Raw genomic sequence first — 14,548 nt, forward strand, 5'->3', positions numbered from 1 at the left:
TTGTTGTATAGAAAATGAAGAGGATGTGGACGACCCGGGCTACGGCGAGACACCGCCTCCGGCGAAACGGGGCAAACGGGGGCGGCCGTTCTCGGTGCGTGGGGGCGGCTACACGGGGGCCAAGCGGGGGCGGCGGCCGGGTAACCATGTCCTCACTCACACCAACTCCAGCGAAGATGGACCTGTTCTCAAGGTCAGTGCTTTTCTTATTCTTCTATTCATTTTTTCACTTTTTATGTTTCACTGGGTATTTGAGCATTTTCATTTTATTCTAACCTTTATTTTAGGGCATAAAAATATCCTGCAGATTATAGAGCCTAGTGGTGGAATACTACATGATTATTATTATTAGCGTATGGCTTTGAATGTTGGGGAGACCCAAGGGTAGTTCCACCTCGCCGTATATAGTTCAAATTTCCCTAATGAGAAACCGGACACTAAGGTTATAGTGAGCACAATTCTTTAAATTTACACTTTTCACTTCGGAATAAAGTTCTTTTCGATGTTAAAAGGTCCAAACATATACAAAACCGAAACATGATAGTGCAGTTTATGATCACGTTGAATGCGTGTATATGTGCAAGTGCACGTCAGATCATGCATGAGCCGAGAAACAAAATCTGGAAAGAGTCTTAGGCTGAACTCACACCTTCGCGACTCAGGTCGAGAAGAGACTCGACTATAGTCGAGAGCATGTGTTTTCAAATGGTGATAGTCGCGGAGACTATAGTGAGGTCCACGTTATAAAGGCAGTGTATGATTGACAATACTGTTGCTGTCCTTTTCTATCATACAACAAAACAGATAGCGCTATCTCTCTCTAGCAATACAATGTTGTCCGTTTGCCAGAATATTTTATTTTTACTTTTGACAGTGACTGTACAAAAGTAAACAATTCTCAGCCGCCATTTTTTTTCTTCATTCTATCAAAATACTGTAGTACACAAGTCGTATAATTGACTTTTTGTGTAGTTGAGTAGTTGATATTGTGGTAATTATTCATATTGAATGAAAAAGACTAAGAAATTGTCAAAAACTACTGATTTATTGATAATTAGAAAGACCGATTTCGGTTATTACACCATTGTTAATCTTATTGTTTATCAGAGATTGACAATGGTGTAATAACCGAAAACGGTCTTTCTAATTACCAATAAATCAGTGGTTTTTTGACAATTTCTTAGTCTTTCATTCAATCGTATAATTGATTTAAAATGTATTTTTGAAACGATGAAAAAATGTTTAAACATTACCGTATGAGAAACAAATTAAAATACCTGAAAAGACATTTTAAAAGTTGATAACTAACCATCCTAGACTTCATCCATGCTTCAGTTAGCCTACACGTATAGGTTAGGCCTACTCGTACCGGTATAAAGAATATTGAAAGGTTATTTCAGAACTATTTCCATTGAAATTACTTATTTTGAATAGGATTTCTATTTTTCTATTATTTTAAAAAGAAATTCAAATAGAATACCTACCAAATAACTTAATTTCTGTTGTTTTGAAATTCAGATTTTCAGAAATTCAGATCACAGCTTTTAAAATTAGCCGCCATTTCAGGTTTGTATAAAAATAAAAATCTCATCTCAGTTATTGAGGCAAATTTTTTAATCAAATTATGAAAAATATATTTTCTTGATTAATTTGACATTAAATTGATTATTTTATCAAGGAAATGATAATTATTATTAGATCAAATTCATAGGGATGAATTGAGTAACAGCTGTGTACACTCAGTGACAAAATGGAGAGACTTGGCAACGTTTTTCTCCTATCTTTCTTCACTGCTTTTATAACGTGGACCTCACTATAGAGTCGACTGGTCTGAGTGTCACAATTTAAAAACACATGCTCTCGACTAGAGTCGAGTCTCTTCTCGACCTGAGTCACGTAAGTGTGAGTTGAGCCAGTGAGCACCTTGCGACTTGTCTGTGGCTGCTCACACTAAACGCAACCAGCAAGTGCACGCGTTCAGTGTGAGAGTTCCTATTGATGTTTCCATAGTTTGTTTCTCATCTGCGCGCTTGGTCGTGCATAGCCAAGCATGCACTTGCACATATACACGCATCCAATGTGATCATATTCTTAGTATAATAATGGACTCTAAAGTGATCAAATTAGTTAGCTGCTCCTACTATAAAAAAAGTCAATACGTGATTGACGATACAAATATAAAGCATTCGAACGAATAGAATCATAGAGAAAAAATAACTTAAGATAGCATGTGTCATAGTTTCTCTATGATAGAATTGAGGCAGTATAAATTCCAGCTCAGCTATTGAAGGATGGAGCTGATTATACAGAGTGATTATAAAAGGACTTTACAACTTTGATAGCACATAAATATTTCTTGAAATTACTTACAGAATTGAGAAAGGTGTCATTTTGTTACAAAACACTTCAAGTTTAAGGTGTGGGTGTTATTTTGGTTCGATGTGACAGCCGTTGGTAATGCGACATACATCCCATCAATAATTGATTTCTTGCCACACTCGTACCAGCATATCACTTGTGCAACCGCAGCGATCCGAATTTGATCCGATTTCGGAGGTCATTGAGATTGAACATAAACATAAACCTTATCTTTAATGAAACCCCACAGGAAGAAATCCATCGGTGTTAAATCCGGTGAGCGAGGTGACCATGCAATTGGCCCTGCATGGTAAATCTAGCGAAGTTGTAAGCAATTGTCTAGAAACACCGATGGATTTCTTCCTGTAGAGTTTCATTAAGGATAATGTTTATGTTCCGCCTCTACCAGACAATCTTAATGACCTCCGAAATCGGATCACATTTGGATCGCTGCGGTTGCACAAGTTATGTCTGATATGCTGGTAAGAGTGTGGCAAGAAATCGATTATCGGTGGGATGTATGTCGCATTACCAACGGCTGTCACATCGAACCAAAATAACACCCACACCTTAAACTTGAAGTGTTTTGTAACAAAATGACACCTTTCTCAATTCTGTAAGTAATTTCAAGAAATATTTATGTACTTACAAAGCTGTAAAGTCCTTTTATAATCACCCTGTATTCTGTATTTGTACAGAAACATTAAGGTGCAGATATAATAACCAGTAATCAATTCATCAGCTGATGCAAAGTGAAATTCGTGTGTTTGTAGCACTCAAGTCCCTGTACGCACAATTATTTTTCTTTATAATTTTCAAGTGAATTATTTCATATTGTTTTGTATCATTTTCTGAGGCAATAGATGAATTTGATACAATTTGATTTGAGAAATTTAACATTATATTTCCTATACTTCATAATTTTCAAGTGAATTATTGTGTATATTGTTTTGTATTCTGTGGCAATGAATGAATTTGATCTGATTTGATTTTCGACACTTCATAAATGAATTTGATTTGTTTTCGACAGTACATACTAGGCGTGCAAGCGTACAAACAGTGGGTGCAGGCGCGTAACAGCAACTATTACGTGGCCGAGTCGTCGCCGAATCGCCGGGTGCCGATCAAACCCGACCTGCTGAAACAGAAACCCGAGGAGCTCGCCTACTCGATGACGCTGTTCGTGCGGGAAGCGCGCAAGCCGAGCGGAGCGGCCTATCCGGCTGACACCATCTACTACTTCTGCCTGGGCATTCAGTACTATCTGTTCGACAACGGTCGGTCGGAGAACATTTTCACCGACGCGCTGTTCGAGGCGTTCACCGTTGCACTAGAGGAGCGGCTGCAGAGTTTTCCGTCGGCGTTGGAGGATGCTCGTGAGTGGTGTTTGTTATTTACTTACTTTCAAGTAGGGTTCACATTAGTCATGTTTACTTGAATTTGAGATTTTTACTTTCCTTGCCCTATTACCATACGGCATTAGTAAAGTATTGCTTCCCGAAAAAAATCAAGGTACCCCAATTTCCAAATTTCTATACGTTTCAAGGTCCCCTGAGTCCAAAAAAGCGGTTTTTGGGTATTGGTCTGTATGTGTGTGTGTGTGTATGAGTGTATGTGCGTCTGTGTACACGATATCTCATCTCCCAATCAACGGAATGACTTGAAATTTTGAACGTAAGGTCCTTACAATATAAGGATCCGACACGAACAATTTCGATCAAATGCCATTAAAGATGGCGGCTGAAATGGCGAAAATGTTGTCAAAAACAGGGTTTTTCGCGATTTTCTCGAAAACGGCACCAACGATTTTGATCAAATTTATACGTGGAATAGTCATTGATAAGCTTTATCAAGTGCCACAAGTCCCATATCTGTAAAAATTCCATGAGCTCCGCCCCATCTATGCAAAGTTCGTTTTTAGATTCCCAATTATCAGGCTTCAGATACAATTTAAACAAATCATTTTTAGTGGAAAAGATTGAGCATGAAAATCTCTACAATTAATGTTCAGTAACATTTTCACTTAAAATTGAAAATAAGCTCGAAATTCGAGAAAATGTGATTATCCAATTGCAAACTGTTGGCAACTGTTGATTCTATAAAATGATTCACTATGAAGAGATAGCAGACCTCATGTGTGTCTCCATCGTTATTGCCCTGTCACCAGCTGGCTTAAATCTTTGAATAGTAGACTTGAGATGCGCGGGAACACTAGCGTCAGGTGATCAATTTTCATAACGGCAAGGAAAGTTGTGTGAGTGCGCCACACCAGATTCTTATTTAAAGTTGTTATTATTTGCTTACTTTCAAGTATTGTTTATCGGCGGAGGACCACTAGAATACAATACCACAGAATACATACAGAATGTAAACTATCAATCAAACGCCTATCCAACCAATGCTTTTTACATGTTACAACTACTTGAGTGGAAGAGACACGTCACGTGACTGCGCCATCTTTTGAGAAATTAAAATCGTGGTCTTTTGATTGGCTCGAGGCAGTGAACGAGACCGATTGATCCGGATCAGTAAAGTGATCCGAACCTCCCTTCTATACTATCACAATGCTGAACTTTCTTACAATATGGCGGATTTTTAATCCAAGGTACTACCCGAGTCTCCATTCATATATTCTGTGACACTACTACCCGTTCAAAAACATCGAGCATTTTTAACATGAATCTTTCTTCAAGCAACAGATATGCTCTTTTGTAACTTCTCAAAAGCTAAGTGTTGCATCCGAAAAGATACACAAGGAGCTTTTTGGAAATATGCTCTTTCGTATCTTCTCAAAAGCTAAGTGTTGCATCCGAAAAGATACACAAGGAGCTTTTTGGAAATGTATCTTTCCTTAAACAACAGATGCTCTTTCGTATCTTCTCAAAAGCTAAGTGTTGCATCCGACAAAGATACACAAGGAGCTTTTTGGAAATGTATCTTTCCTTAAACAACAGATGCTCTTTCGTATCTTCTCAAAAGCTAAGTGTTGCATCCGAAAAGATACACAAGGAGCTTTTTGGAAATGTATCTTTCCATAAACAACAGATGCTCTTTTGTATCTTCTCAAAAGCAAATTGTTGCATCCGAAAAGATACACAAGGAGCTTTTTGAAAATGTTATCCTCCCATGAACAACAGATGCTCTTTTGTATCTTCTCCAAAGCAAAATGTATCTTTCCTTAAGCAACAGATGCTCTTTTGTATCTTCTCAAAAGCTTAGTGTTGCATCCGAAAAGATACACAATGAGCTTTTAATGTATATTTCCATAAGCGCATGACAAGATACGCGCGTCGTGCATGGATGGAGGTATTCAGTATTAAGATGTTTCTGATTTTTGAAATTGCTGTTACCTCAGGGCTGGGAAAACTAGATGTAGTTTAATTATTTAATTGACCTGTCATACACTGTTGTAGCTATGCTCAAATTATACAGTTTCACATGACAAATAATAATAAGCAACATATGCTCTTTTGTATATTTTCTAAAGCAACGTGTTGCATCCGAAAAGATACACAAGGAGCTTTTTGGAGATACGCCCTTTTAGCATAACACAGCCTATCAGCTGACATTCGTTCAACATGCTCTTTCCATTGTTGGTGATACATTGTAACTCTCTCATTCATGAAGAATCTCTGTGTGTAGGGAGCTTCCTCCATCTAGGGCCTCTGAAGCCTGATGTTTTTGAAAAGCCGTGAATATTACCCCATTACGTGAAAATGTTATTATTTAATTTCAAACTGTTGATAACTGTTGATTCTATTAAATCATTCACTATGAAGAGATAGCAGACCTCGTGTGTCTCCAGCGTTATATTGTCCTGTCACCAGCTGGCTTAGATCTTTGAATAGTAGACTTGTGATGCGCTTGAACACTAGCGTCAGTTGATCAGTTTTCATAACGGCAAGGAAAGTCTTGTGAGTGCGCCACACCAGATTTTTTTTGTAGTTTCTAATATTGTTTTTTTGTTATTTTGCAGCATCGGTAGTAGTGACGAGGGTGGAAGAGGAACATCTGTGGGAAAGTAAACAGCTGGGGGCTCACTCTCCACACGTCTTGCTCTGTACGCTCATGTTCTTCAATACCAAATACTTCAATCTAGTGGTAAGTTTTTTCTCTTTGTCTACTCATTAGTTCAATGTTAAACCGACGAAGCACTAATCAGTCAGCCTGAAAAGTGCATCTCACTTTCAATTTCCTCTAAAGAATCGAATTTATTTCAACGTTCAAGCGATTCCAAACTTCAATGAAGAGAATCGGATACTCAAAACGTCATGATACAGGGTCTGTATAATAAGTAACCGGACTGACCTCAGGAAATTTTTGATTGGCAAAATATGTACAATTTTTCTTTAGTAATCTTCAAAGTAGTCCACATTGGAGTCGATAACACGCTGATACCGGATTTTCCAATCCCTGAACGCTCCCTGGAAGTCGGCAACCTCTATGCTGTCTAGAGCCCTCGTCGTAGCACGTTGAACGTTTTCCAGAGTCCTGAACCGCGTCCCTCTTTGGCCAAAGAGTTTGTGCCACCCGGCCAAACTGTAAACGGCCAGTACTACAGAGAGTCCGTCGACTAACCGCCCGGGTTCATCAAGTCCGTCCGGGGATTGCCAATTCGTGGATCCTCCATCACGACAATGCAGTGATTAAAAGTAGTGATTACTGATTTGAAAATTGAAATTAAAATAATTTGTATTGCCGTCTTTAATACATGGTATAATAAAATATACTAGTAATTGGAATTCAAATTTTATTTTTACTCTAGTATACTATATTATTTAAATAAAATAATCAAAAAGAATTATACAGGTTCTTCCAGAAAAACCTAAAGCTTGAGCTCTGAAAGGGGTTCAAAAAATATGACAGATACATTTAAGAAATTTCTGTATGACAAGAGAACGGGTCACAAAGAAAATAGAACGCAGACGAAATAAGTATGTAGATGAAGAAATAAAACCAATTTCTAGTGCATAATCCACTAAAAAAATGCAAACAATTACTCAGAAATTTCAAGTTTCAAGTACACCTTCCCGTATACCCTGTTTCTCACCTCATATATTTAACTCTTTGTGATTTTATTTATTATGCAATTTAAGGGGTAGCCGTCTAGTTGTCACCCCGACTACTTTACACCTGGTCATTTTGGCCATAGGCGACTACTTGTACCCTCGTAAAAATATGCCATTGCCGTCAAGTTGTCTCCCCGACTACTTGACACCTACTGGACAAAAGGTGCTAACTAGTCATGACCGTAAACGACAACTTGACACCTCGCACCCTCGCGACAGGGTGTCCCCCCGACTAGTTGTCACCTCCTCAGAAAGGAGACAAGTAGACGGGGATGGCTCACGTCTACATGACACCTTGCACGCTGGCGTCTAGGTGTCACCCCGACTACTTGTCACCTACAGAGCACCAGTTGGCACAACTTACATCCTGCGGCGTAGGGAGGAGGGAACAAGCCATTTTTATTACCGGTTATGATGTAGAATTGAATTCCAAGCACTTTTGGCTCAGTAACATTTTACCGTCAAACGCACGGTTCGGGAGACATTCGCCGTATTTGCTATTTAGGACAAATTTTTTCGAGTTGGTAGACGGATGTAGAACACAATTCTAAACACATTTTGTTCAGTTATATTTTCCCGTCAAAAGAAAAGTTTACGAGTAAATTGAGCCTAATGCTAGGACAGTCAAATTTTCATCCATCAATGATATGGCAGATGAAACTATCAGTCTGGTTATCAACTGAGGTATTACATGAAGTCTGGTAATTAATATGAGGATAAATAATTATTTATATACACTTGCGCTCAGATTGCAATCAGACCAGTGAGAAGGCCAATGAGAATCTTCAAGTTGTGTCTGTGTCTTCTATACTCACAGACACTGTTCAAACAAATTTTATGAGTATGATTATTAAGGAGAGTAGCGTGTTGCCATATCTATCACTGCAAATATTGAAGGAAAGAAATTATTTCTCGAATTCCTGGGCATATTATAGTAAATAAGTGGCAATGAGATAGAAATTGAGGCTCACTCACAAAGACATGATATCTCATATCATGAAAATATCTTATTATCTCAAAACTAGGAATCTTAATGCCTTTTCATAATATAGTTTGGCTTCATTTTCCAACTTTCAAATTAAGAGCCAGCCGGAATGTTGATTTATTGTGAAGTGGTGTGGAGGGGTAGGTTGTCGTGACCGTAGACGACTACTTGTACCCTCGTAAAAATATACCATTGCCTTCAAGTTGTCACCCCGACTACTTGACACCTACTGGAACGGAGGTGTCAACTAGTCCTGACCGTAAACGACAACTTGACACCTCACACCCTCGCGACAGGGTGTCCCCCCGACTAGTTGTCACCTCCTCAGAAAGGAGACTACTAGACGGGTATGGCTCACGTCTACTGTCCCCTAAAAACCGGTTTTAAAAGGGGACAAGTAGTCGAGGTGGCACCTAGTCGCGTACCCAATTTAAGATTGTTTTCTATTGAGTTGATTGACTAATTTGTACCGATTTATGACCGCTTTCTATTGAGTTGATTGATAATTTCCGGTGCTTTCAGACAGCGGAGGACCACATGAAACTGTCGCTCTCGCAGATAATGAAGCACTGGAAGAAACCGGGCAACAATGCCCCGGTGACCGGCACTCGCAACGTATTGCTCCGGTACTATCCCGTGAATGTCGACAGCGCGAAACGGAGCAGCGGCGGCAAGCGACTGCTCTACGAACAGCACGAAAATGAGACCGACCCGCTCAGGTGCCCGGTGAAGCTATACGAGTTCTATCTGTCCAAATGGTGAGTATACAATTAATTAATACTGTTATTTAGTACTGTTATATTAATAACTATATTATTACTGTTATATTAATACTGTTATACGAGGGTCATTTTTTCCAATCCCCTGTGAGGAGGGATGAGAATACTCCCATGCCTGTCGTAAAAGGCGACTAAGTAGGCCGGCTAAAGCGACCTCTGCTGGAGAACAACTTTGGGTGGATGTACCAGCAGAGGAAGTGCACCCTTTTGTCCTGGGGTTGAGAAATCGGCCCCAAAGGCGGATAAACCAGTTTAAAAGGTAAACGGCATAAGGATGTAGATGGCAACGGGCGACCGCTACATTATAGATCAATGTGATTTGCCCTATACTGAGGTCCACGTTATAATGACAGTGAATAAAGATAGAAAAATAGCGATGCCGATTCTCTGCATAATTTAATTATATTTCTACACTGTCAAAAATATAATTGGCATCGTTGTGGACCTAGAAAAGGATAGTACCACCGGCTTTGTCGAATGATAGACAAGGATAGGAAGTCCAATGTTGATCAAATACTGACATTATAACGTGGACCGCACTATAGTAAAATCATGATGACAGGCATCAAAATCAAAATGTCCGGAGTTTCAAGTCACCCATTCGGATCTCAGGGGGGACAACTTTGATGAATGCTTATTTATTATTATTGTACAAAATACTACAATCATAATTACTTGTAGTTCTGTGAACAGTAGACCCCGCGCAGTTATAACGACGTCCCAAACCATAAGCACATCCACACTGATACACTAACTATTTAATTGATCAGATCATGCTCACACAAGATTTAATTATCATATAACGCTTTCCGGAATTTAGCGCGAGAAAACCACAAGACATCTAGGCGCCCAGACGAGCAGTTGTAAGTTCTTTGCATCCTATTTAATAGTGCATAGAAATTTCATTCAATGAGGCATGCAATTTATAGTCTACACAGCTGCTAATTTTTTACCAAGTTACATTGAGATATTGAATTGCATGCGTCATGGCATGCAATTTATAGTCAACTCGACAGCTGATTTATGATGAATATTTCTATAGTCTGATTTTCACTCTAATATTGACGTATGAAGGAGGCTCCTTTTTCCTTTTATATTATCCTTGAAATGCAAAATTTCCAAAAACCTTGTATATACGTCGACGCGCAATTTAGAAAGGAACATACCTGTCAAATTTTATGAAAATCTATTACCGCGTATCGCCGTAAATGCGCTACATATAAACATATAAACATTTAAACATTAAGAGAAATGCCAAACCGTCGACTTGAATCTTAGACCTCACTTCGCTCGGTCAATAATTATGACATTTGAGGAAAAAATAGGGTAAGCCTGTACTATTTCTCTTCAAAAATTTGATAAAAAGTTGATGTTGTCCAAAGTTTGAGGTTATGATATCACACACTGCTTCATCACTTGATTTTTTATCCAGGAATAATCCCCATCATGATGTGATTGATTCCTCCTCATCAAATGCTAACTACTATCTCTTGCAACCATCCAAGAATAATTGGTATTTGATACCATGGTGAAATCTACCCATAGCTAGATCAGTAATTGACTTTCTCTTGGTCTGTGATAGTTCTTATGAAAATTGCTTCTGAGATAAAAACCCTCAAAAGTAAATTGAGAGCTGTAAGTAGGGTGAAAATGTCATTATGATAGCCAGCCTCCGCCATGGAGACTGCACATGAAGAAGAAGATTTTTCTTTAATCTCCGATTGGCCATTGTTGAAAAACGACGAGAATCTATATAAAAGAATAATTCTTTCACTAAAATTTACTCACACTACTCTTATGATTATTCTTCAACTTAATTGCGCATTTGCATTATGACAATTATTGCTGTATGACATTGACAATGATGCATTTGTCATACGAGTTGACCAGCCAACCAAAACCCTCTTTATAAAATGCAGCTGCCAAATGAGTAAAAGTGGGCTATGCCGTTCTTCTGAAGCTCTTCGTTAGTTAGAGAACTCTGCTCTTGAATTAGTGTTCTTTTGAGTTTGGGGAAAAGGTTCAAGTTACTAAAGTGAGTGAGGTCTACGTTATAATCCTTGTCTATCATTCAACAAAGCGGATAGTGTTCTCTATCTCGCTTTGCTCTGTTGCCAGATCTTCTTTTAACAATGTAGAATTAATACTTAATTAACAAAATATTACATCTTAATTATGAAAATTCATTATGAAATTATTGGAATAGTTATTTGTGCAACTAGTGCGCAAAGTGACAGTTTGCTGCATCGAAAGGCGAGGGCGGAATGGTTTCTTGAGTGCAGCAAACGAACTTTGCGCACGTATTTCACATTAAATTTTTCCTACAGTTACCATTGAATATGAAAAGTGGGTAATTATGGGTAAAATTGCCTGAATAATGTATGTGTGTTTGAATGGCGGGGGGCAGCTGTGTGGTGTGTGCTGTGGTGGCACTGTGCTGTCGTTGTCCTCCATTATAATATCTACTTAATAATTAGCGCGTTGTGCTTCGTTGCACCTCTGCTCACTATAGCAGCCACAGCAATCACTGTTACCAACTTCATTTTGATTTTGCTGCACTGTTGCTCCATATAACCTACTAACTATTTTGCGTTGTCATGCTGCAAATCTGGAGTACGCAAAGTACTCACTTTGCGCACTAGTGCGGAAAAGTGATTCTTTGCAGCCTGCAATCAGTGCAAAAATGGTCACTTTTCAGGGTATCTGTAGGAAAAATATATTTCTTGCTTAATAAAATATAATTTATCATTTTGAACGAGAATGAACAGTTAATATTATATCAATAAACCTGTATCAGCTACCGTCTACAGAAGGCATTGACAAGACAGAGGATCGGCAACGTTGTTCTCCTACCTTTCTCCACTGCCATTATAACGTGGACCTCACTATAGTAGCGATAATTGTAATTTCTAAGAAGATGGCGCAGTCACGAGACGTGGCCTTGGTGCACTCAAGTCTTGGCGTCATGTAAAAAGCATTGTTTTGATTGATACTTTCCTTACTGTATGTATTCTGTAGCATAACGAAGCAGACCACTAATTCTAGGCCTACAGTGTTGTCAACTCGTTGGACATGGCATTCATTAGAGAGGGCTGTGGTTTATATGAATCAGAATCCAGATTGGTTTTGTGAATAAAATGATAGTAATAATGGGTTTTCTTTAAATTGCTGCAAGAAATGTATAAAATTTAATGACTGTGGTTTTTAAGAATAATTATGATTGGTTTCCTGAATAGGAAGTAATGATGTGTGTTTTGTTTTCGAATTTCAGCCCGGAAAGTGTGAAATCGAAGGGCGAACTGTTCTACCTGCAACCGGAGCGCTCATGTGTACCCGATAGTCCCGTCTGGTATTCTACGCAAGCGCTAGCTGAGGAGTCGCTCACCAGAGTGCTGAATCGGCTAAAAATGGTCAAAGAGATCAATATCGCTGTGCTCAAGGTGTAGAGGTTGTTCAGTGCTTCAACTCTGCAGTGTTTATAGACGACTTTACGTTGAGTGGACAAGGTACAGGTAATAGATTTAATTGTGATGTAGTGGGTATGAACACTGAACATTAAAACATTCTCAATTTGATTTGTGGTTCTCAGGAGTGGTTTTCACCTCTGATAGAATAATAGACAAGTAAAAAATTTCAACGTGATATGGTGGGTATAATCACTAAGCAATGAAACATTCTCAATTTCATCTGTTGTTTTGGACTCTGAAATAATAATAGACTATAGTGAGGTCCACGTTATAATGATAGTATTTGATCTACGTTGGTTTTGCTATCATTGTCTATCATTCGACAAAGCCGGTGGTACTATCCTTTTCTAGGTCCAAAACGATGCCAATTATGTTTTTGATAGTGTAGAAATATAATTAATTAATGCAGAGAATCGGCATCGCTATTCTTCTATCTTTATCCACTGCCATTATAACGTGGACCTCACTGTAGTAACAAACTTGATCGTGATATGGTGGGTTTATCCGTACACTGTCGTTAAGGCAGTGCAAAGGCTAGAAATAAACTTTCTACTCGTGATATTTTTTCAGGTTTTTCGATTTTTATACCATCAAGCTATCAAAATGGAGAAGTTTTCTCAGGAAAACATTTTTTTCTGATCATTACTTTTTGAGATATGAGCGACTGAAGTTTGAATTTTTGAGACAGAACATTTCAAATTCGGTGCGATATAAATCCATGAGATTTAGAGGATGAATTCTTCATGGTATTGTTTATCTAGTAAAATAAACATTTTCTGAAAATATCATTTTTAAGATAATTATTCAATTTACTAAAAATAACCAAAAATTACTTTTAGTTGAGTTATTTTTGGTAAATTGAATTATTTTTCCAAAAATTGATTTTTGAGAAAATTTTTGTTTCACTAGATGAACAATACCATGAAGAATCTATCCTCTAAATCTCATGGATTTAGATCGTACCGAATTTGAAATGTTCTGTCCCAAAAATTTAAACTTTAGACGCTCATATCTCAAAAAGTAATGATCAGAACAAAATGTTTTTCTGAGAAAACTCTTTCATTTTGATAGCTTGATGATATACAAATCAAAAAACTTTGAAAAATATCACGAGTAAAAAGTTTATTTTTAGCCTTTGCACAGTCTTAATGACTGAACTACACTGTAGTCAACGGCACGAAAAAAGTCCTATGGAAATTGGAACAGATGTATGAGTGCAACGTTGTCCAAATAAGATCAAATATTATATGTTGATACTTTCACTTCAGATAAGATCCACAGCTGATTATAAATGAGAATTGATATTTGCGCTTGTTGAATACGGGTTTCTTGTGGTGGGAGGGAGAGGAGGTACTCATCCGTTCCAATTCCCATCGGACTACTTTCGTTCGGTTAACTGTAGGATCCCCTTATATTTTTGAGCTTATTTGAAAGTGACCTACCGCCTTTGTCCAATGGTGGTGCTTTCTATTTCTAGACTTGAGTGGGCCTTAGTAATGCTGCCAATCTTAGTTTAAACTAAATCTTATTAGATGGTGGCTTGAACTCGAAATGTGCCACAATAAGGGTATTCACGATGTTGGACTTGGAAGATCTATCCGCTAACTCCAGACATTTGCCAGGAGTCTATAAAGGGCCGGTTTCCGAGCTCGGGAATTAGCTGAGCTCTAGACTTTAAATATCTGGAGTCAAAAAATTGGCTTTCCGAAATGGGGCGTAGTCGCAGCTTTTATAATCTTTGTTTTCTCATTTCTATAATTGGAAACGTTTTTCCTCGGGAATTAGCTGAGCTCTAGACTTTAAACAGCTGGAATGAGAAAATTGGCTTTCCAAAACGGGGCATTAAGCTTAGAATTAGATCAGAATTAGCTCAGAATTAGTCGCAGTAAA

The 14,548-nt window shown here is 38.2% G+C and overlaps 1 protein-coding gene across 2 annotated transcripts in view; it reads left to right on the top strand.

Annotated features, from left to right (window-relative positions):
• Window positions 1-12,910, top strand: part of LOC111047151 (zinc finger MYM-type protein 3) — a 56,411-nt gene extending 43,501 nt beyond the window's left edge. For both annotated transcript variants that reach the window (XM_039433316.1, XM_039433317.1), the window contains 5 exons: window positions 12-193; window positions 3,389-3,734; window positions 6,335-6,459; window positions 8,935-9,170; window positions 12,463-12,910. In XM_039433316.1, the coding sequence (XP_039289250.1) occupies window positions 12-193; window positions 3,389-3,734; window positions 6,335-6,459; window positions 8,935-9,170; window positions 12,463-12,637 (1,064 nt within the window). In that variant the 3' untranslated portion in view covers window positions 12,638-12,910. The remainder of the gene's footprint in view (window positions 1-11; window positions 194-3,388; window positions 3,735-6,334; window positions 6,460-8,934; window positions 9,171-12,462) is intronic.
• Window positions 12,911-14,548: the final 1,638 nt, after the last annotated feature.

This window comes from Nilaparvata lugens, chromosome 7, assembly GCF_014356525.2.
Source record: "Nilaparvata lugens isolate BPH chromosome 7, ASM1435652v1, whole genome shotgun sequence".
NCBI classification, from domain to species: domain Eukaryota; kingdom Metazoa; phylum Arthropoda; class Insecta; order Hemiptera; family Delphacidae; genus Nilaparvata; species Nilaparvata lugens.